Source organism: Vulpes vulpes, unplaced genomic scaffold (assembly GCF_048418805.1).
Source record: "Vulpes vulpes isolate BD-2025 unplaced genomic scaffold, VulVul3 u000000644, whole genome shotgun sequence".
Lineage (NCBI taxonomy): Eukaryota > Metazoa > Chordata > Mammalia > Carnivora > Canidae > Vulpes > Vulpes vulpes.
The window spans coordinates 1,495,427-1,515,720 of record NW_027325787.1 but is presented as its reverse complement, the minus strand read 5'-3'; the positions used below and the strand labels follow the sequence as shown (position 1 = coordinate 1,515,720).

The 20,294-nt window shown below is 43.2% G+C and overlaps 1 protein-coding gene across 3 annotated transcripts in view; it reads left to right on the top strand.

Moving 5' to 3' along the window:
* Nucleotides 1-3,290: 3,290 nt before the first annotated feature.
* The window catches only part of RPS6KA5 (ribosomal protein S6 kinase A5), a 170,364-nt gene continuing 153,360 nt past the window's right edge, over nt 3,291-20,294 (top strand). Inside the window, exon 1 of one of the 3 annotated variants that reach the window (XM_025982535.2) lies at nt 3,291-3,608. In XM_025982535.2, coding sequence (XP_025838320.1) covers nt 3,506-3,608 — 103 coding nt within the window. In that variant the 5' untranslated portion in view covers nt 3,291-3,505. Of the gene's footprint in view, nt 3,609-3,800; nt 3,894-13,933; nt 14,205-20,294 lie in introns of those variants that run through there. The other 2 variants (XM_072745577.1, XM_072745576.1) reach the window with 2 other exon arrangements.

Genomic DNA, 20,294 nt, shown 5'->3' with positions numbered 1-20,294 from the left:
GCTGGCCTGATCACCATCACATGACCCTAGCCTAACAGCAAAGGTGGGGGGGGGGGGGGGGAGTAGTTTTCCTGTGTGTCCAGGAAGAGGAAATGAGATTGGTGAGCCCCAGGCCAGTTTTTGCCACATCCTGGTTAAAACCTACTCATCTTCAAAGAATCAGCTTAAGTAATACTTCCTTATTAAGGGCTTCAAGTGCCTTCAACCTAAATCAGGCTCCCCTGTTATATTTTATTGCAACAGCCTTTAATTTTCCTTTACAGCATGATCACTCTGAAAAATTTACATTTCTTTATGTGATTACTTAATATTTATTCCAATTTCTAGACTGTAGACTCTATGAGAGCAAGGATTACATCTGCCATGCTTCCTCTGTGTATCTCTCACGATACCTGATATATAACTGGTACATAAGTTGTTGAGTGAACAAATGAACAATTGCATGCAGTCATTCGATGGTTCCAAATAGCACACGACTCGAGGAGAAAGGCAGGTGAGTAGGCAGTCATGGTTTAGTGGGATAAATGTTCCAGGCAGGTAAGCCCAGGTTGCTCAGGCAACCTAATGGGCTGTCAAGGCTTCTCTGCTTTCTCTTCCATGACAGTCTAATCTAGGAGTCTGCAAACTGTGGCCTGCAGGCCAAATCTGGTTACTGCCTGCTTTTTTATAGCCCAAGAGCTAAGAATGGTTTTCATATTTTTAAATGGTCGAAAAGAATTAAATGAAGAAAAATATACTTTGTCACATGAAAATTATGTGAAATTTAACTGCAATGTCCGTGACAAAAGCTTTTTGGAACACGGCCACACACATTAGTTTACTTTTTGTTTATGGCTGCCTTGGCACTACAATAGCAGAGTTGAATAGCTGTGAAAGAGACCACTTGGCCTGCAAAGCCTAAAATATTTATTGCTTGGCCCTTTATAGAAAAGGTTTGTTGACTTTTGATCTAATCCCTGCTTGGTTTATTTATTTATTTTTTTTCCTGCTTGGTTTAAAAGTCAGTTCTATGTGAAATACATCCAAGTGCCCATCATTAATCTTCTCCTTTTCCCATTCTCAGGTCCACTGTCAGAAATTAGGCCCCTATAATTTCTGTGAAAATCAAAAAAGGGAAACCTCACTAAAGTGGAGTTAGGAGGTGAGAAGGGGGAGCCTACTATTCCATAGCAATTAGGGGAAGAAATAGGCAATTATAGAGTCCAATAGGTGAATAGACAAGAGGAAAGAATCCTCAGTTATAGACTCCAACAGGGAAAGAGGTACATTACACCTCCTACTAGAAACTGACTGGGCAGCCCCAGTGGCTCAGCGGTTTAGCAGGGCTTTCAGCCCAGGGCATGATCCTGGAGACCCGGGACCGAGTCCCACATCAGACTCCCTGCATGGAGCCTGCTTCTCCCTCTGCCTGTGTCTCTGCCTCTCTCTCTCTCTGTGTCTCTCATGAATAAATAAATAAAAATCTTAAAAAAAAAGAAAGAAAGAAACTGACTACCCATGCAACTTAGCCAGCGAGAAACCATCATCACCCTGAACTCTTGCTTTTTCCCAATGGACTTTCCTTCAAAAATACCCCTGCCAACTTCCTCCTTCTTCTCCATTAAAAGACAACATTCTAGGGCACCTGGGTGGCTTAGTCGGTTAAGCGACTGCTTTCCTCTCAGGTCATGATCTTAGGGTCCTGGAGCTGAGCCCCACATCTGGCTCCCATCCCTCTCCCTCTGTATGCCACTCTGCCCACCTGTTCGTTCTCTCTCTCTCTCTCTGTCAAATAAATACATAAAATCTTAAAAAAAAAATTCCTCTCCTCTGTTTATTGGACTTGTCTATGGTTTAAAAGAGTTTGTGCATCCCAAGTTGTGATTCTCTGAATCAACTCCTTTGCTGGTAAAATAAACGACTATTTTATTTTTTAGGTTAACAGTTCTATCTTCAGATAGCAGTTCTATCTGCAACAGTATTTTTTTCCTGTTATCTTTCTCCTCAGTCCATCCTTCTCACTGTTACTGAAGCTAACTTCCAAAAAACCAGCTTTGATATTGTAACTACTCTTTGGGACTCCCGAGCCTGTACTAAATAAAACCTGCCCTGCTTAGCATGGTAGTCAAGGTTCTCCATTGTCTTACACAGAGAACCTTACCTTTTTGTCTCTCTTTTTAGGTCATTCTTCCATCCAGTCTTATCAATCACTTAACCCACCTTTGCCTTCTTTACTTTTAGGCTGACGCTCACAGTTACCGTTTCTGCATGAAATATCTGCTGCTGGTATTTCTATCTTAAGCTGGTTATCTCAAATTCCTCTAAGTTGGTTATCTCAAATTCCTCCTTGCCCTAAAAGCCTTCCTCAGCTCCCCTACGGTGAATAATTATTGCCATCTGTGCAATTCTGTAACACAGTTTATATAAGACCTTCCCTCCCCCCCCTGCAATTCTGCTTTCTATTTCCTGTGCATATACAAATTCTTTTCTCACGTTTGTACTGAAATCTCTTTAGGGGCAGGGATTGTATCGTACTGTCATTAACCTCTGTATCCATTTGGTGCCTTGGATGTACGCAGCTGCACAAAATGGAAACGTCTGCCCTTTGCAAAAGTCCTTAAGGCGAGCTTGGACTGTGAATTTTTGCAGTGTCTAAGAGCTACCTGCATTTACGCACAAATTCCACTTAACTGGCACCGGGCACACCGGCGCGAGTAACACCTTTGGAGGACGCGCCGCCTTCCCGCTGGGCACACCTCTGCGGATCGGGATCGCCGCTGGTGGGGACCCTCCCTCCCCCCGGGCACCCCTGCAAACACGTGCGCGAGAAGCGCTTCCCTCCAGGCCCCTCCTCTGTCCATGGTGATTGGCGGGCCACACGTTCCAATCAGCCCTCCCCGCCTCTTTCAGCGATAGCCAATCACAGACGCCGAGCGCCTACTGACTACTAGACACTGTTTACTAACAGATCGGAGCTGGGGAATCAGGGGTGTGACCGTTCTGGGGAGGTCAGGGAAGGGGAGGTCCCGACTGCGCGTGCGCACCGGCGGGAGGGGGCGGGGCAGAGCCTCAGGCCTCACCAATCGGAGGCGCAGCGTTCCTCCCTCTCCTGCCTCCCCGCCAAGCAACAACAACTCGAGCAGCGGGGCGGGGCGGCACCCGTGACGTCAGACAGGGCCGCCCAATGGGAGCCGGCGTTGCCGGGTGCGCGCGCCCCGTGCCCAATGAGCGGCGGCGGCTAGAATGGCTCCTCGAGCTTGCTGCCTGTGGGCGGAGCGGCCCGAAGGAGGAGGCGGCGGAGCAGGGGGCGGTTTGGTTGCGCGGTACTAGCGGTGCCCGCCGAAGGGGGAGGAGGCGGAGGAGCGAGCCGCGCGGCCAGAGCGGGAAAGCGGCTCGTCTCTGCGTCCGAGTTCTGGAGCCGCCGCACCGCGGCTCCTGGGGCTGCAGCGGGAGCTCGGAGGGGGCCGGGCGGCCGCTGTCACCCGGGTCCCCGCGTAGGACCCCGCGGGCTCGGGGAAGGGAGAAGATGGAGGAGGGCGGCGGCGGCGGCGGCGGCGGCGCGGGGAGCAGCGGGGACGGCGGCGCCGGGGGAGAGCAGCTCCTCACTGTCAAGCACGAGCTGCGGACGGGTGAGCGACCCCGCCCTCTGGCGGCCGGGCCCGGCGCGGGGGCGCGCCCCGAGGGCAGGCGGGTGGCGGCGCGGGCCGGGGGCGCGGGGGCTGGGGAGGGGGCGGGCCGGGGCGGGGCCTCGCGGGCGGGGCGGGCGCCCGGGGGTCCCCGCGGGGTGGGCGCAGGAGGGGCGCGGGCCGAAAGTTTGGCGGAGCCCGGGGATGCGCGCCGGGCGGGCGGAGCGGCGGGCGGCTGCCTGTGGGCGCTCGTCTCCGAGGATGCCGTCGCGCCCCCTTGCCGCACAGGTGACAGATGCGTCGCTGCATCCTGTCCGGGGGCCAGAGGTGCGGGTCCTGCCCTCCTCTGCGGCTGCCCCGGGGGAGGTCCCGGCGGGGGCGTGCGGAACCGCGCCCTGAGGTCCCGGCGTCCTGGACCAGCTGACCCCACGGGGCTCTTCACCTGTCGGGTTAGAGACCCGGGTTAGATCCGCGAGCTGGATCGCGGGCTCCGGGGTCTGCGCGCTTTCATCTGCAATTATCCTGAAACGCTACACTTGGCTTTGAATTCTTTCAGAGAAGAAGGCTCCGTGGATCTAAAGCTCTAAGTAGAAGCGACTGAAGCAGCCCGCTTAGGCGCTCACGTGCCGGTGTCCTAACGTGTCCCATCACTAAGCGTCGTCCCGAGCTCTCTACCTGTTAGATCACTTTATTCATCGTGTGGGTCGGAGTTGTTCATGTTGCAAAATGTTTATGTGGACTGGTTGTGTACAGTTTGGGTCGCGATTGGCGCAGCTCCGTCTGGTGTTTAGAGATACTTTTTCATGTCTGGACGATGCGTCTTCATATGTGGAAAGAGTTTGTTGTCACTATTAAATATTCTTGTGAGCATTTATGAAGGTTTATGATTCAGCTTGTTTGGCATAGAGAGATACTTTTTTTTTTTTTGTTATATAGACACAGAGCTTATGCCGCAGATCTCAGGTACACGCCAAGTACACCTTGTTACCATTTTGAACAGATTGTAAAGTTAGATCTGTCACCTGTTCTTTTTTAGTTTTTATTTCTGATGAGATTGCTAGTCAGCATCCCACTGAGTGCCAGTGTGGTGACTTAATTTAAGGGGGATGTCAAATGCATGTTTACTTGTTTCAACATTTTAAAACATTTTTTTCCGTGGGTTTTGTTTTGTTTTTTTTTTTTTTTTTGGTCGTGGTGAATTTCTTATGTATCTCAAGCTAGTTGCCCCATAATCTTGAGTTCCTAACATAACCTGTGGGGGTTTGGTTGGTTTGGTTTTTCCTCTCTCATTTTAATAGACAACGTTTTCAAAGGGCCATTAAGTCATTTTTTGAGTTAACGTGTATTCAGTATTAATATTTGACTGGTGCGAGGCTCAGCATCAGTTGCCCTCTGATGTGGAGATTTTGAATTTCTTCTTAAAAAATCTTATGTAACAATTCACTGATTTATATATGTAGAGTTTTGCTGTATCACAAAAGCTACTTGAAGTCATACGCTCCTCAGCCACTGACCATGGTGCAACAAACAGCTTTTTGCTAAATGACCAAAGAGTAACCTACTTGTTATTAGTAGTCAACCAACCGCTCAGTGTCTGGGTTTTGCAAACAATGCTAGTTTTGTAGAAAGCAATGAGTACTGCTTTACTTCTCTTACCCTGCTAACCATGTGAATCATCACCTTCAAGTTTGCATTTTAGAAATTTTTCTGGTGGTGAGATTATACTGAATTCATTAGTACTGTTAACTGTCAAAGGAAGTGAACTGTCATTTTGATTTATTGCTGAACATTGGAACAACTGACCGGATATAGTGGTCAAAAATACTGTTAAAATATAAATTGAAAGATTTGCTCATCTTTGGCCAACTGCACTCTTGTCAGCACATGATGCTATAAGAGGCACCAAAGTAATTTGATCTGATATGGTCCTTTGCTTCTCAAAATGTGGACAGGCATTATAGCCATATCAAGTCAGCAGTTGGTGGTTGTGCATTTGTGCTCAGCATTGTATTGTATGCTCTTGGGTGAATAAAAAGGCAATGAAAGTCGCATGGGAAGTGTTCCAGTTGTGTAGATTGAGTAGCATTCATATGGAATTGGAAGACTTAATTCTGAATCCTAGCTCTGCCACTTACTTGCTGTGTAGACTTGAGCAAGTCACTTCACTCTTTCAGACTCACTTTTCTCACTACAAGATGTGAGAATTGAATGCTACCCTGCTGGAAGAGCAGTTTGCTTGGCACATGTGAGGCACAGAGATGTTGGTTGCATGTAAAATCTGAAAATCACTCCAGCATGGTACCTTTTCTTAAAGTGTACAGATTAATCCAGTGTAACTTAGAAAACAAATTACTCATTTGTTGTTTAGCCTGAGTCACATTGCTGGCTGTCATCTTTCTCTGTGTATATCTTGCCTTCTGAAGTACAAAGTAAACTCCCCATGATCCCTACTACTGCCTATGTGTGTATCTTCAATAACATCTAACACACACAGTACTGTGACAATCGAAGTACATGTCTATGCTAGACTGTAGAGTTCTTGAGGGCAGACACTGTGTGCTTTGTCCATTTTCAGCCCCTGGAATATGGTAGGTACTCAGATATTTGTTGGACGAGTTCATTGAATAGGTGAAAATGCAGGACCAAGCAACAAGCTATGATTTATTGTATTTCCCAGTATTTTGTAGATGTTAGGTGGTTGATACATTTGTAGCATTAATTATAAAAGCTGAAGAATGAAGAGTAAAGGATTGATTAAATTAGTTAAACCTACATTTCTTGACACTTTCTGTTTTCTAGGCTAAGTGGTACTGATGATACCAAAAATGTCTTGCCTTCTGATGGTAGGGGAGGAGGCCATGTAAGCCAGTAATTAGGATATATTGCCTTAAGTCTAGTAATAGATATAGAGTGTAAAGGTAGTAAAAAAAAAATGGTTAGGACTTTTAGGTTTCAAATAATCAAATCTCTCTGTTGAACAACAGGGGAAAAAAAGAGAGGTATTGGAAGGATATTGGATTATCACCCATTCATTTATTTCATAAATATTTCATCACCCCCTATGTACTGAGTGTTGTTTTAGATAGTGGGGTCACAGGACAGATGCATTCTTCCCATTGCAAGCGTAGGGTTGCTTCAGGAATCCCTGGAACCAGAGATGTATGTTGTCTGTACTCCCCCCATCTTGAACCTTTGCTTTTTTCTGTGTGATGGGCTTCATCCTCTTCTAATTGCTGTCTACCTTTTCCCATGTGGGAAAGAATATAGCTGCTGACAGACACCGAGTTTTACATCTTATAGCTTGAAGTATTGGAGAGATACTGCCTTTTTTGCAACTTCAAATATAGCAATTTCAGGGCAGGACCTTACCGACTTGGCTTTGGTCAGATGCCTACTTTCAGATCATTCAATTAAGGGCAGAGAATGGGATCATGATTTAACTAATGTGACAGCTGCTATAGTGAACATGTGGATGGAGGTGAAACAAACTCTTAGGAGAGAAAGGGTTGCTGGGAAGACATTTCCTTAGATGTACTTCATCAGAAGAGAGAGCCTGCCCTGAAGAGAGGATCAAGGAAGGGGTATTAACTATCTCTTGCTCTGTAACAAATTACCCCAAAATTTAGTGGCTTAAAGCAGCTTGATTTCTGTAGGTCAGAAATTCAGGAGTTGCTTAGCTTGATGGCTCTGACTCAGGATCTCTCATGAGGCTGTAGTCAAGATATTGGCCAGAACTGCAGTATTCTGAAGATTTACTTGTCTGGGGCTGGAGACTCCCCTCCTAAGACAGCTTACTTTCATGTTGTTCACAGGATGCTTCATTGCCTTGCCATGGGGACCTCTCTATACAGCTGCTTGACTGTCCTCATGACATGACAGCTGGCTCCCTCAGAACAAGTGATTGGAGAGAAAGAGCACAGTGGATGCGACAATGTTTATTAAGCCACCTTTTTGAGATCTAATTTACATACCATAAATTCCACTTGTTTCAGTTGTACAATTTAGTGAATTTTAGTATATTTATAGAGTTATACAACCATCACCACAATCTAATTTTAGAACATTTCCATCATCCTAAAAAGAAATGTCTTGCCCATTTATATCAGCCACTCCAACATTTTCAACGCCCATCCCTAGCCCTAGGCAACTGCTCATTCTACTTTCTATCTGTACGTTTGCCCAGGGACGTTTCATATAATAGAATTTTACAATATATAGTGTTTTATTATTTATTTATTTATTTATTTAAAAAATATGTAGCCTATTATAACTGGCTTCTTTCACGGAACATAGTGTTTTCAAGGTTCATCCATGTTGTAGCTTGTATCTGCACTTCATTTTTTTAATTGACAGATACTGTTCTGTTGTATGGATATGCCACGTTTTGTTTATCTGTTCATTTAGTTGACTGACATTTGGGTTGTTTTCACCTTTTGGCTATTGTGAATAATGCTGCTATGTACATTTGTGTACAGGTGTCTTGTGCGGATCTATGTTTTTATTTCTCTTGGGTACATTCCAAGAGTAAGATTACTGGATCACATGGTAAGTCTGCGCTTAACTTTCTAAGTTTTCCAAAGTGGCTGTGCCATTTTAGACTCCCAGTAGCAATGTACAGAGCTCCAGTTTCTCTACATTCTTGTTAATACTCATTATCTTTTTGCTTGTAGCCATTCTAGTGAGTGTGAGGTGGTATCTCATTGTGGTTTTGATTTGTGTTCTCCTAATGACTAATGATGTTAAGCATTTTTTCATGTGCTTATTAGCCATTTGTGTGTTTGGAGAAATGTCTGTTTAGATCCTTTGCCCATTTTTTAACTGGTTAATTTGTCTTTTTATTACTGAAATGTAAATCTTTATGTATTCTAGATATAAATCTCTTACCAGATATGTGACTTGCAAATATTTTCTTCTGCTGAGTAGGTTGTCTTTTTGTTTTTCTTTTGATGGTATCCTTCTAGGCACACAAAAGTCTTTAATTTTGATGTAGTCCAATTTATCTCTTTTCTTTCATTTCTTGTGCTTTTGGTGTTGTATCTAAGAAATCATTGACTAACCCAACGTTAAGAAGACTTAATGCCTGGGGCACCTGGGTGGCTCAGTGGTTGAGCATCTGTCTTCCTTCCTCAGGGTTTGGTCTCGGGGTCCTGGGATCAAGTACCGCATCGGGCTACCCTCAAGGAACCTGCTTCCCTCTGCCTGTGTCTCTGCCTCTCCCTCTATGTCTCTCATGAATAAATAAATAAAATCTTAAAAAAAAAAAAGACTTATGCCTGTTTTCTTCAGAGAGTGGTCTTAGCTGTTTCATTTAGATTTTTGATCCATTTGTCAAAAGATTATTCTTTCCCCATATTATTGACTTGGCACCCTTGTTGAAAATCTTGACCATAGATATATGGGTTTATTTCTAGACTCTATCCTTATACCAGTACCACACTGTGTTGGCTAATGTGACTTTTTGGTAAGTTTTAAAATTCAGAAGTGCGAGTCCTCCAATTTTGTTTTTTTCTTTTTTCCAAATGTTTTTGGAGATTCTGGGTCCCTTGAATTACCATAGGAATTTTAGGATTAGCTTGTCAGTTTCTGCAAAGAAGCCAGCTGGCATTCTGGTAAGGATCCTGTTGAACCTGTAGGTCAGTTTTGGGAGCATTGCCATGTTAGCATATTAAGTCTTGTGTTCCAGCAACGTGGAATGTTTTTCCATTTATTTCGATCTTCTTTCATTTTTTTAAAAAAACATTTGCAGTTTTTTTTTTAAAGATTTTATTTATTTATTTGAGAGAGGGAGCACCTGCGCACATGCAGCGGGAGGGGCAGAGGGAGAAGCAGACTCCCCGCTGAGCAGGGGGCTCAGATATGGGCCAGTAGCCTCCTTCCCAAGACCCCAGGATCATGAGCCAAAGGCAGTTGTTTAACCGACTGAGCCACTTAGGCACCCAACATTTTGTAGTTTTCAAAGTATAGGTTTGTATTTCTTTTGTTAAGTTTATTCCTAAATATTTTGTCTTTTTTAATGTTATTGTAGAGGGAATTATTTTTTTCTGGATTATTCATTGTAAGTAGATAGAGATATAATTTATTTCCGTATATTGGTCTTGTATGCTGCAGCCTTGCTGAACTAGGTTATTAGTTCCAATAGTTTCTTTTTAGTGGATATCTTAGGATTTTCTACTAATAAGATCATGTCATCTGCAAATAAAAATAGTTCCGTTTCTTCCTTTTCAATGGGCGTGTCTTATATTTTTTTGTTTCTTTGCCTGGCTAGAACCCTTAATACAATGTTCAATAGAATTGGTGAGAGTACGCACATCTTTGCCTTGTTCCTGATCTTAGGGGGGAGGATTTAGTCTTTTACCATCAAGTATGAGATTAGCTGTGGGTTTTTTATAGATGCTCTGTATAAAGTTGAGGAATTTCTCTTCTTTTCCTAGTCTGTTTGAGTGTCTTTTATCATGAAAAGCCATTAGGTTTTGTCACATGCTGATTTTGCATGATCATGTGTTTGTTTTTTGTTTTATTGATGTGGTGTATTATGTTAATTAATTTGGAGATGTTAAGCCAATCTTGCATTCCTGGGATTAATCTCAGTTCTTAGTCCTTAAAAAGGATTCAAGTATCTTTTGTATTTGCAGTCTGCTGGGGAGAAAAATCTTCTCAGGTGGCAAGTCTCCTGTCATATCAGACCCAACATTAATCTCTACTCCAAAGCAAGAAAGAATCTTGAAACCTCAGCTTCCTGGAGACATAAGTGTTTTGGTGGGCAGGATTGAATTCTTCCTGTGAAAAAGAAGCTGATGCTTGGTGAAAACTCCTCTAGGGGAAAATCTAACATAATAACATCATGTGTTGACTGAAACTTCACAATTAAACACACTGTTGAGAGATGTCAGTCCCAGAATGCAGTGGGAGGGAGGGGTTGTCACAGTTATTTCCTTTGCGTTCCCAGGATGATTTACAGATCTCTTTATGCACCTCAAAGGTGTGAGCACTCCTACATTCCTCTGGTTTGTCAGGGAGGATGAATAGGGTCTAAAATAGAATCTCGCCCTCATTACGTTTGTCCCTAGTAATGTCCCTTTAGGTTCAGCTACAGCTGTTCCTCCAAAAATCGTTAGGTGTCTGGACTTTATACCTTCCTATAAAGTGCTGAGTGAGCTGGCTATCTCACTTTTTTTTTTTTTTTTTTTTAATATTCTGTAGGCATTCTCTTCTGTGATTGCAAAGAGAATAGGGAGGTAAAGTTCCCAATTTTTAGTACAGTACTTGATATTGCAGTTACTTTATTTCACACTCAAGTTTTTGTGTAGGTGTGGCTTCTTTTTATAACCAGTGCGTTCCTGACAAAATTGTGTAAATAAGATTTTTGTATATCAGATTACTTGGGATATAGAAGGTGAACTTGCTACTTAAAAGAATTCTGTGATTAACTCGAATTAAAACTTCTTAAATTAAGTTTCCTATTGGTAGCTTTAACGTTACTATGTAGGTTTGGCCTTGCATTACTGTTTGCTGATCCCATCCTTACAATTTAGGTGGCTGTGAATAGATAAATGGTGGATTGGAGTCTTATGTGGTAGGCTGAAAAGAGATACCTACACCCCTCAAGATGTCCATGTCCTAACCTGAAACCTGTGAGTATGTTTCCTTGCATGGCAAAGAGACCTTGCAGGTGTGATTAAGTTAAGGGTCTTGAGATAAGATTATCCAGACGGGCCCCATGTAATCCCAGGGTCCTTATAAGAGGGAGACAGGAGGGTCAGAGTCAGAGAGGGGGATGTGAGGATAGAAGTAGAAGAAGAGAAGGGGACGTGGCAGTGGAAACAGAGCCTGGAGTGATGCCACTGATGGAAGGGGGCCATGAGCCAAGGAGTGCAGGCAGCTTCTAGAAGCTGACACTTAGATATTTCTCTCTAGTGTCTGCAAAGAATGCAGCTCTGTTGTCTCCTTGATTTTAGCACTGTAAGATCCAGTTTCAGACTTCTGATTTCCAGAGCTGCAAGAAGACAAATGTGGGTTGTTAATAAACCATGTAGTTTATGTTGATTTTTTTCAGCAATAATAGGAAATTAATAAATCGTGTTTAAGATTAGATAAGCCAAGAGATAATTTTGCCCCAGGCCTGGGTAACTGGGTATGATAACAATGTGAAGCAGTCAGTTATTTAAGCAACTATTTTAGTGGAAACTGGTAACAAGTGTTCTTAGTAGAAGTAGAATGGTGTCCTCTCTAAGGAATCCCCAAGAAGACATTCCTTTCTGATCTTAGTACCAGCCCTAGTTGAGCTGCTTTTGACCAGCTGTTTTGTTTCCATAGGAATGCTGTGAAGTGGGTCCCTCTTTTATCAAATTGGTACTAGAAAGCTTCACAGCTCAAGCCTGTACCACATAAAATTGTGGTCTGGCATGCATCTGGAGCCTCTTTCTTATATCATTTTATGTCTCTAATCTTTCTTCTTTTTCTTTCTTCATTCTTATGCTTTAGTTAATCTGAATAACTTGCCTTGAACCTTTTCTGGACTGGGAGAGGAATTAAATAGAGTTATATAAAAACACATATATACAAAGCATAAATAACATGGACAATATGGGAAGATATTTGACTTTCTATTCAGTGTTTTGCTTCTTCAATAAAATCTTTGTCATATGGTGTTCTTGCTATTTTTATATTTCTCCTAAAAGAAAAAAAAAGTGAGGTCTTTGATTAACTAATAGCACGTTTGTTTTTTTAAAATGATAAAATGAGAGAAATAATGAGAAATCAATAAGATAGAGGCATACTTTTAAAAATGAATTCCATTGGCAGCAGGGTGGAGAGCATACACAGGGCTGTCTTTGTACCAGGCAGTTTTCAGGCAGTTTTCTACATTAGTGGAATATCCCTTCATTTGCTGGAAAATTCAGTCAACTGAAGCACTCTGTCCTCCTACCACATCAATGCTGGAGTGGAATTATATGTTTTTCCTAAAGGAAAAACTATTGAAAATATGCAGTGAGGATAATGTTGCACCTTATATCTAAATATGTTGTGGCCTTAAGAGGGTGTGAATACTGAATCCTAGCAGGTTTGCAGTGACACTTTCCCATGAACTTGCCCAGGTTTGTCTTTTATATTAACATCATCTGTTTTGTAAGGAAGCATCATAATTATGGCTAGATTAAGACAAATCTAATGGTGCACACACAAATTAAACTCATAACCTTGACCTAATTTTGCCATGTATGAGTTGGGCAAAACAGTCACAGTTTTATTCATCCATTAAGGATTGTTGAATTCCTACTGTGTGTCTGGCACTGTGCCAGATGTCAAGTTGTAGCAAGGAGCAAATTTGGTATAGCTCCCCCTCTTCACTGAACTATATCTAAGAGAAAGACCTTAAATACATTATCGTACCACCAACTATATGTTTGCAATTGTGGAAAACCCTGTGAAGAAATACAGGGCTCTGTGAGAGAGTCTAACTGGGTGGCCTGGCATCATGTTAGGGGTGAGGGGAGGCTTCTATGAAGTAATAACATTGAAGCTGAGGCCCCAACTATCACCAGGTGGTGAGTGGGGAAAAGTGACACAGATGGTCCTAATGTGGGATATGGCTTGGCGCACCAGGGTTACTGGAAGGCAGGCTTCTGTGGCTCCAGCATCATATCCAAGCAGGTGAGTCACAGGAGGTGAGGCTGAAAAAGTAGCCAGGGCCACTTTGTTCAGGGGTTTGAAGGCTATGATAAGGTGTTCAGGTATTATCCTGAGGACAGTGTGAGGCAGTGAGGGATTTTTCCAAGAGTAGTTTTGCAAGGTAAGGTAGTAAATGGCTCCCACTGCTATGAGAATAGGCAGGAGGACTCTGTGAGGGGAAACCAGTTAGGAGCTGTTGCAGAAGTTCAGATGGAACATATGGTTTGGAGTTAGGTAACAGACTAAGAATGAATATGTTTGAGGTGTATTTAGAAGATGGAATCGGCTGGACTTAGGGTGGTATTAATGAGGGTTTTCCAGCTGGAACAAATGTGTGTTTGAAGATGCTCTTTGTTCAAATGGTGTGTTAACTTTCTTTTGCTGCAGAACAAAGCACCACAAATTCAGGGGTTGTAATAGCATCCATTTATTAGCTCATAGTTTGGTGGTTGAAAGTCCTCCCAGCATGGCTGAAATCAAGGCGGTAGTCATACTATTCTTGTCTGGAGGCTCTGGGTAAATATCCACTTCCAAGCTCATTCTTGTAGTTGGCAGATTTTAGTTCCTGTAGCTGTTGGCCTGAGGTCCCAGTTTCCTCGCTGGCTGGCAGCCGAGGGCCTCTGTCAGCTTGTAGCAGCCATCTGCATTCTTTCTCATTTGGCCCTTCGATCTTTAGGCAACGGAGATTCAGGCGCTTCCATGCTTGGACACTCTGACTTCTAGATCTTCTTCTCCAGGCCTGTGTGATTGGGTCAGACCCACCCAGATAATCTTATCATTAGGCTGATGATTTGGGACCTTAGTTAATGTACAAAAACCACAAGAGTGATATCATATTCATTTACTCAAGGAGAAGGAGATCATGTGAAGGACCATGGAGGGGCTCATCTTAGAACTCACAGATGGTGAACCACGGATGATGCATATAAGGTGGGTAGAAAAGATAGGATCCAGTTTTACGTGGATCAAAGCAAGTTTGAGATGTCTTCAACATATCCTAATGAACGTATATGGGAACAGTACTCAGGGATGATGGAAATATGCCATGTGCCACCTACTAGGTGTTTTCATCAACTCATTTAATGCAGGCAACAACCTTATGAAGTGAGAATTATTACTCCAGTTTTATAGATGGGATCTGAGTCTTAGAGAGGTTCTATGACTTTTTCGGGATCACCAGGAAGTAAGGAGAAGAACTAGTTTTGAAACACAGGCAGTCTGGTCCAAGGCCCATCTGAACCACTGTGCTTTAATTCATTAGTGGGGTATGGGTCTGAAGCTTGGAAAAGATGTCTGTGCTGCAGGTAATGATCCTAGCATCATTGGCATTTGGCAGACATTGAGAGCCCAGGTGGAGGTGAGATCATCTTGGGAGAGATTGTAGAATGCAGGGAGGAAAAGGACTCAGAACTGAGCCCTGAAAAATTCTAAAATGTAGTAGAGGATATGTAGAGAAGGATTTGCTGTGAAGGGACACCAAGGGGAAACACCCACAGGAAAAACCAGGAGAGAACCTGGGAGTGCCATGGCTTGTGGAAGCCCAGGAGAAACAGAGTTTCTAGGGTGTGTGTCAGATCCAACTGGTTGACTAACCACCTTATCTAGAGCAACTGGTGGCGAGCTGGTGGGATAAGCCAGAATGGAACAGGATGAAGAACGGGTGCAAGGGAAATAACTTTGAGAGACTTGGTTCTGGAGGAGATTAAAGACAGATTTAGCTAGAAAGAAATGGGGGATTCGAGATGGGTATTTTTTTGTTTTAAGATGAGTAGTGCTAGAACATGCTAGATACCACGAGTCTGAATCAGCTACAGTGAAAGAGAGTGAAACTACACCAGCAAGAGGGGATAGCTGACGGCAGGAAGGTCTCTGAAAGGAGGGGGGACATGAAGTGGGGGCAGAGATTGGCCTCTGATAAGAGAATGCCACGGCTTCTAGTATAATAAAAGGGAAGAGGGAGAGGATACAGGTGCATTTGTAGATTTGGTGGCAGGAAGATACGGGAGTTTTGAACTCATATATTTTTTTTTTCGTCTCTGAATTGTGAAGCAAAGGCAATTCTTTTTTCAAGAAGAGAAAAATAACTTAATTGTTCCAAAAAAAATTGTTATTCTGGTCTTTTAAAAATTCTTATATATAGAAAAACAAAAAAGTTGACACAATGTACATGCTATAAGATGAAAGTTTACAGAATGTTGTAGAACAGCTTACAGAGAAGAGGTTTTCAGGCAGAGCCATTGAAATGCTTCTGTGCTTTCACAGAGGTCAGTTCTCTGAACATGTTCTCTGGATCATGCCAAAATTCTTAGTAAGCATAATGTTCTTTTTCTTCTTTTTGAAGTGTTTTATATTTAGTTCAGTTCTTCTAAGTTAAATTTATTTGGTACACGTATTGGAAAAAAAGGCTGTTTGTTACTGCTTCACAAGCATTTGTTTTCCTGTTGACTCAGTTTTCACATTGGCCCAATCATGTAATCCAAAATCAGTTGGGTAAGTAAATATTGCTGTTTTGTACACTAAAAGTACAGTGAGTCTTCAAGGTAAGTGACCCCAGCAATAAGAGAAAAGTGGGAAGCATTGTTTTAAAGTACACAGATATTAAATATAACTTTGTTCTGCCTCCAGTAGAATGCTGTCCAGAGACATGGTTTGAGGCCCAACCACAAATCTAAACAGCTTCAGAATAGCTTACCACCTGGCAGTTAAAAGGAACCTGATGTGCTAGCTATTTAGCTTATTTTCCAGCCCAAATACATTCCCTGGAGTTAGGCTAATTGGACCCTGCAGACAGGGGTTAAAGATTTTAGAATCCACAGTTATGTGTGTGCTGTCAATACTATGCCGGACACCCCCTTTAGAGCTTATCTGATAAATTGTTTTAGAAGTAATTTATTTCCCCCCTGACAAAAAGAAAAAAAGAACTAAAATAGCAGAGGAAGATTTGTTTCTCACTGCATACAATTGTCACCTTTTGACTGAAACTAAAATTAATCCAAGAAGCTTATGTTTTTGTAATGTTGAGGAAGAAAAGGCAGGATTTCATAAGAAAAGTTATTTTATAACTTTATTAGGCTGGTCTCAGCAAATTAGATGCTAAATACACATTTCCTAGTTGGTGTATTAAAAATAAATCCAAGCATATTAAATAAAGAAGATTGAGTCAGATTGTGCTCTCACACCTCCTTTTGCAATCTTCACTTCCTCAGAGAGCTTACTCCATTTTTTTTCCTGCCTTTCCTTCATCCTCAAACTCTCCTTCCCACGAATACATTTGAATCGTCTTGTTAAAAAAAAAAATCTTTGGTGGCCCTCTAGTTTTTGCTATCATTCTCCTTTACACCAATTATTGAGAGGAGTTTATACAGCTGTTTCTACTTCTTTATCTCCCGTTCACTCTTTGATGTGCAGTCATATCAGACTCCATCTCAATCTCTCCAGCATAACGGTTCCCTCTAAAGTCCCTGAGGTCTCCCCATTTTACTGATCCAGTGGAAACGTCTCTGTTTTCCTTAACCTCTTTCAGAGCCGTCAGTGCTCAAGTGTTGGTCCTGCCTTCCCTTTGCCCAGGGACGCCGTGCCCTTCTTCCTGGTTCTTCTTCACTGGCTGCCCCATCTCCCTTTTTGCCTGGCCTCCTTCCCTCTGCATGGCTCGTAAATGTTTGTAATCCATCGTGAGCCCTCTTTTCTTCTACATCCACATGCCCTTCCTGGGAAATCAGACATCATCATGGCTTGAACTACTGTCCAAGTCTGTTTTCAGCTTAGCTCTCTTCATTGAGCTTCTGATCAGTTACTTCCAACTGCCTGCTGAGCATAAAACATGTGGGTAGCCACAGGTACCTTCCACTCTCAAGGTGAGTAATGCTTCTTCCTCCAGCTTCTCATTTTTTATTTAGCAGCACTGTCATTCTCCATCCTGCCAGGACCCTAGCTAGAAACATCCGGGACTGCCTCCCCTGCCTCGCATTCTCCCTACCCACCCATTTGCCCTTTCTGTGGTGTCAGTTGATAACTCTGAAATAGGTCCTTCATCTGTTTCTTGCTCACCGTTGCCACTACTGCAGTCTTAGATCAGCGTCTAACATAATGGTGGTAACTATCGTTTATTGAGCTTTGTATGTTAGATCTGCCAAGCATTTTGTGTCTCACTGAATTCTCATAACACACCCGTGTGGTTAGTATTGTCTCTGACACCTTCAGTGCACAAGCTTCTCTCCTGCTTGCCTCACTGTAGAGTGCAGCTGGGACAAACAATTCTGTGTGGGCTTCAACTCATTTCAGTTTGATGGTGTCTGGTTTCAAATATGTGTGCTGTACATTTTTCACTTTCTGCCCCAGGACTTCGATTCCTGCTCTAAGGTTTAGGATCCTAGTGGTTGCTGGCTCAGCAGGCACAAGTGCATATCCCAGAAGTGTACAGAGTGAATGTCCCACGGGGGCAACCTTCAGCTAAAGGGGGATGGAAGCTGATAGTAAATGCTTCTCTGTATTGAACTGGGAGTGGAAGGTTCTGAGGGCCATTCTGTACATTCCTCAAAAGGTCCCAATTAGATTGAATTGATAATGCATCTTTGTCAATACACTGGCTTTTCCTTCTTCCCTCTTTCACTCTCCTGAGTTCTTCCTCACTCCTCACTGGAACTCCCTTCCAGATAAATCACATGCACATGAGGCCCAGCTAAGATAGTACCTCAAGTGGCTCTAGGAAGCATACTTCATATGGGGTATTGGAGTGGGTCACTCACTGATGAGATTACAGCAGGGACATCATTGCTGGTGGTAACCCCTGGCATGTGTGACAGAACAATTACCAAGACACTCACCTGCAAGGCATTGGAATTGGCAATGAATGGAAGCATAGAACTGGGTGATGCCATAGCTCTGTGACTTGAGTGGTTTGGGGACAGTGGTAATTATAAAAGGACTCTGAAGTTGACTGAGCCATTTTACCTTTGGAAACTTTGAAAACAAGAGCATGACAGATGTAGGCCAGCCAGCTGTCAGTGCAGGGTATACTGTGAAAAGATCCTCTGTGGCAGCATTTGAAAAGATTGTTATTGCCTGCAACAATAGGACAGATGATACTAAAGAAGCAGGCCTGGAATTTAATCTTGAGTGTGGAAGAGCGGTGTATCTTCTTTGGTGGGTTTGTCCTGTGTCAACTGAGCTAAACTGAGAATTACGTTTCCCAGAACTCCTCTCAGGGTTCTGGGTTAACACTGGCCACAAGAGATATTTTGAGCAAGATTCAAAGGCAGAAGTGAGGCAGCAGCCGTATTTCTTTTACATGTGAAGGTTGGTACTAGGCACTGTTGCAGCTCCCACACGTCATTGCCAATCTGCTGTGTCATATTGTTGGCAAGCAGCTTTAACCAGGCCTGCAGCTCTTTTAGCTCCTGTTAGATCACCTCCACCAACTTCTTAGAATCCTTGGTCAGGATGTGCAGCCTTTCCCTAGGTTACCTGTCTCATCAAAGTTGGAGGCACGAAGGTACTAAGAGATTCTTATTTGTCTTCATAGCTTGTCCTTGAGATTGCAGTTTATCCTTGCTCTTTCCCACTTCATGTCCACCTTTCCTTCCCATTTGCCCACCCTGCTCTCTTCAGACTGAGCCCCAGTTGCAGAAGCAGCAATATCATATAGATGGTTTAACTGTCATGCCTGTGTCGAATCAAACCCCTACATAAGTCCCTTATTCTATGTTGTTCATAGTAGTTCTGCTTCTCCTGTATACCCTCAACAGGTGTTTAGGGCCAGAGTCAACACCCTCATATGGAAAGAGCTCTCTGGTGGGAACATCTGAGTGGATGTTCTGGGTGGATGAGCCTGACAATATTGGACTCCTGAGTTTCTCTGATCCTCTGGATAGGCCAAGGCCTTGTTAGAACAGCACAGACAGCATTTCCTTGTTTGGAGACCATGCAAAGATCTGGTGCTTGTCCTGCCCTCTACAACTGTTGCCTCTAGAACAACTAGAGGCAGCCCTAGCATAATCTAATCAGGGATATTCTTGTTCTGAGAGGAAATACTCAAATATTCCTAGGACCTAGATAATATGTACCAGGAGGAGTATGTTGGGGAGTGGATCTTGAAGATATGGGGCCAGGAGTGGTCAGATAATGAGGCTGCATGGGGGAGATCTTACTACGTGGGAGCACTATTCATAACTCAGGATTTAATATCCTCATAACCTCATCCTAATATACTGTGGGGATAGTTTCTTGAAGCTTGGACATGAATATGACCTACAGCAAATTAGATAAATATGCAAGAACGGCTTTGGCAGACTTTCAAGGTCAGAAGTCATAGAGAATAAAGAATATTAAAAATGATTTATTGTATGAGACTAGAGAACATACTATCTGATCATGTTCCTTAGGCAGATCCAAAGAAAACACTTAACAAGGTAACGCAGAATGCCTTGGTGAGGGGAAACAGGCTGGGGTTGATAGGAGATGCTTCCATGGAACTGGATTCCCAAGTGTCCATAGAAATGATAGGATTCTGGAATCAGAGAGGCCAGATGATGGTACTTATCAGGGGCAAGGTGGATGTAATTATCATGATGGGCTGGAGTGGCCTTCAGGGTGCTCTGACCCACAGACATCTGTGGCAATGGCTAACAGATCATGGGGCCATCAAAGATGGACAACAGACCAGGATATTAACTTGATTAAGACCTTCATCTCTGAGGGATCTGAGCCCTCAGTTGCCTTGCCCTTGGACTGTGGTTACTTCACATGCCTCTTCAGCATTATTTATTAGGCACGAAGCGACAACAAACACCCTAGTGAATTCCTTGGGTTCAAGATAAGCTCCTCCCTGTCACCATTATGTAGTAGTGATGCTAGCTCCTCCTTGAAAGACTCTGTGACCAATTAATTTTTTTCTAGCTTCATTTGAGATATAATTGGCATATAACATTGTGTAAGTTTAAAGTGTACAATGGGCTGATTTGATACACATATATTCAGTGACCTAGATGGGAGGGAATCTGAGCTGTAGTCTATGGGGTTGCC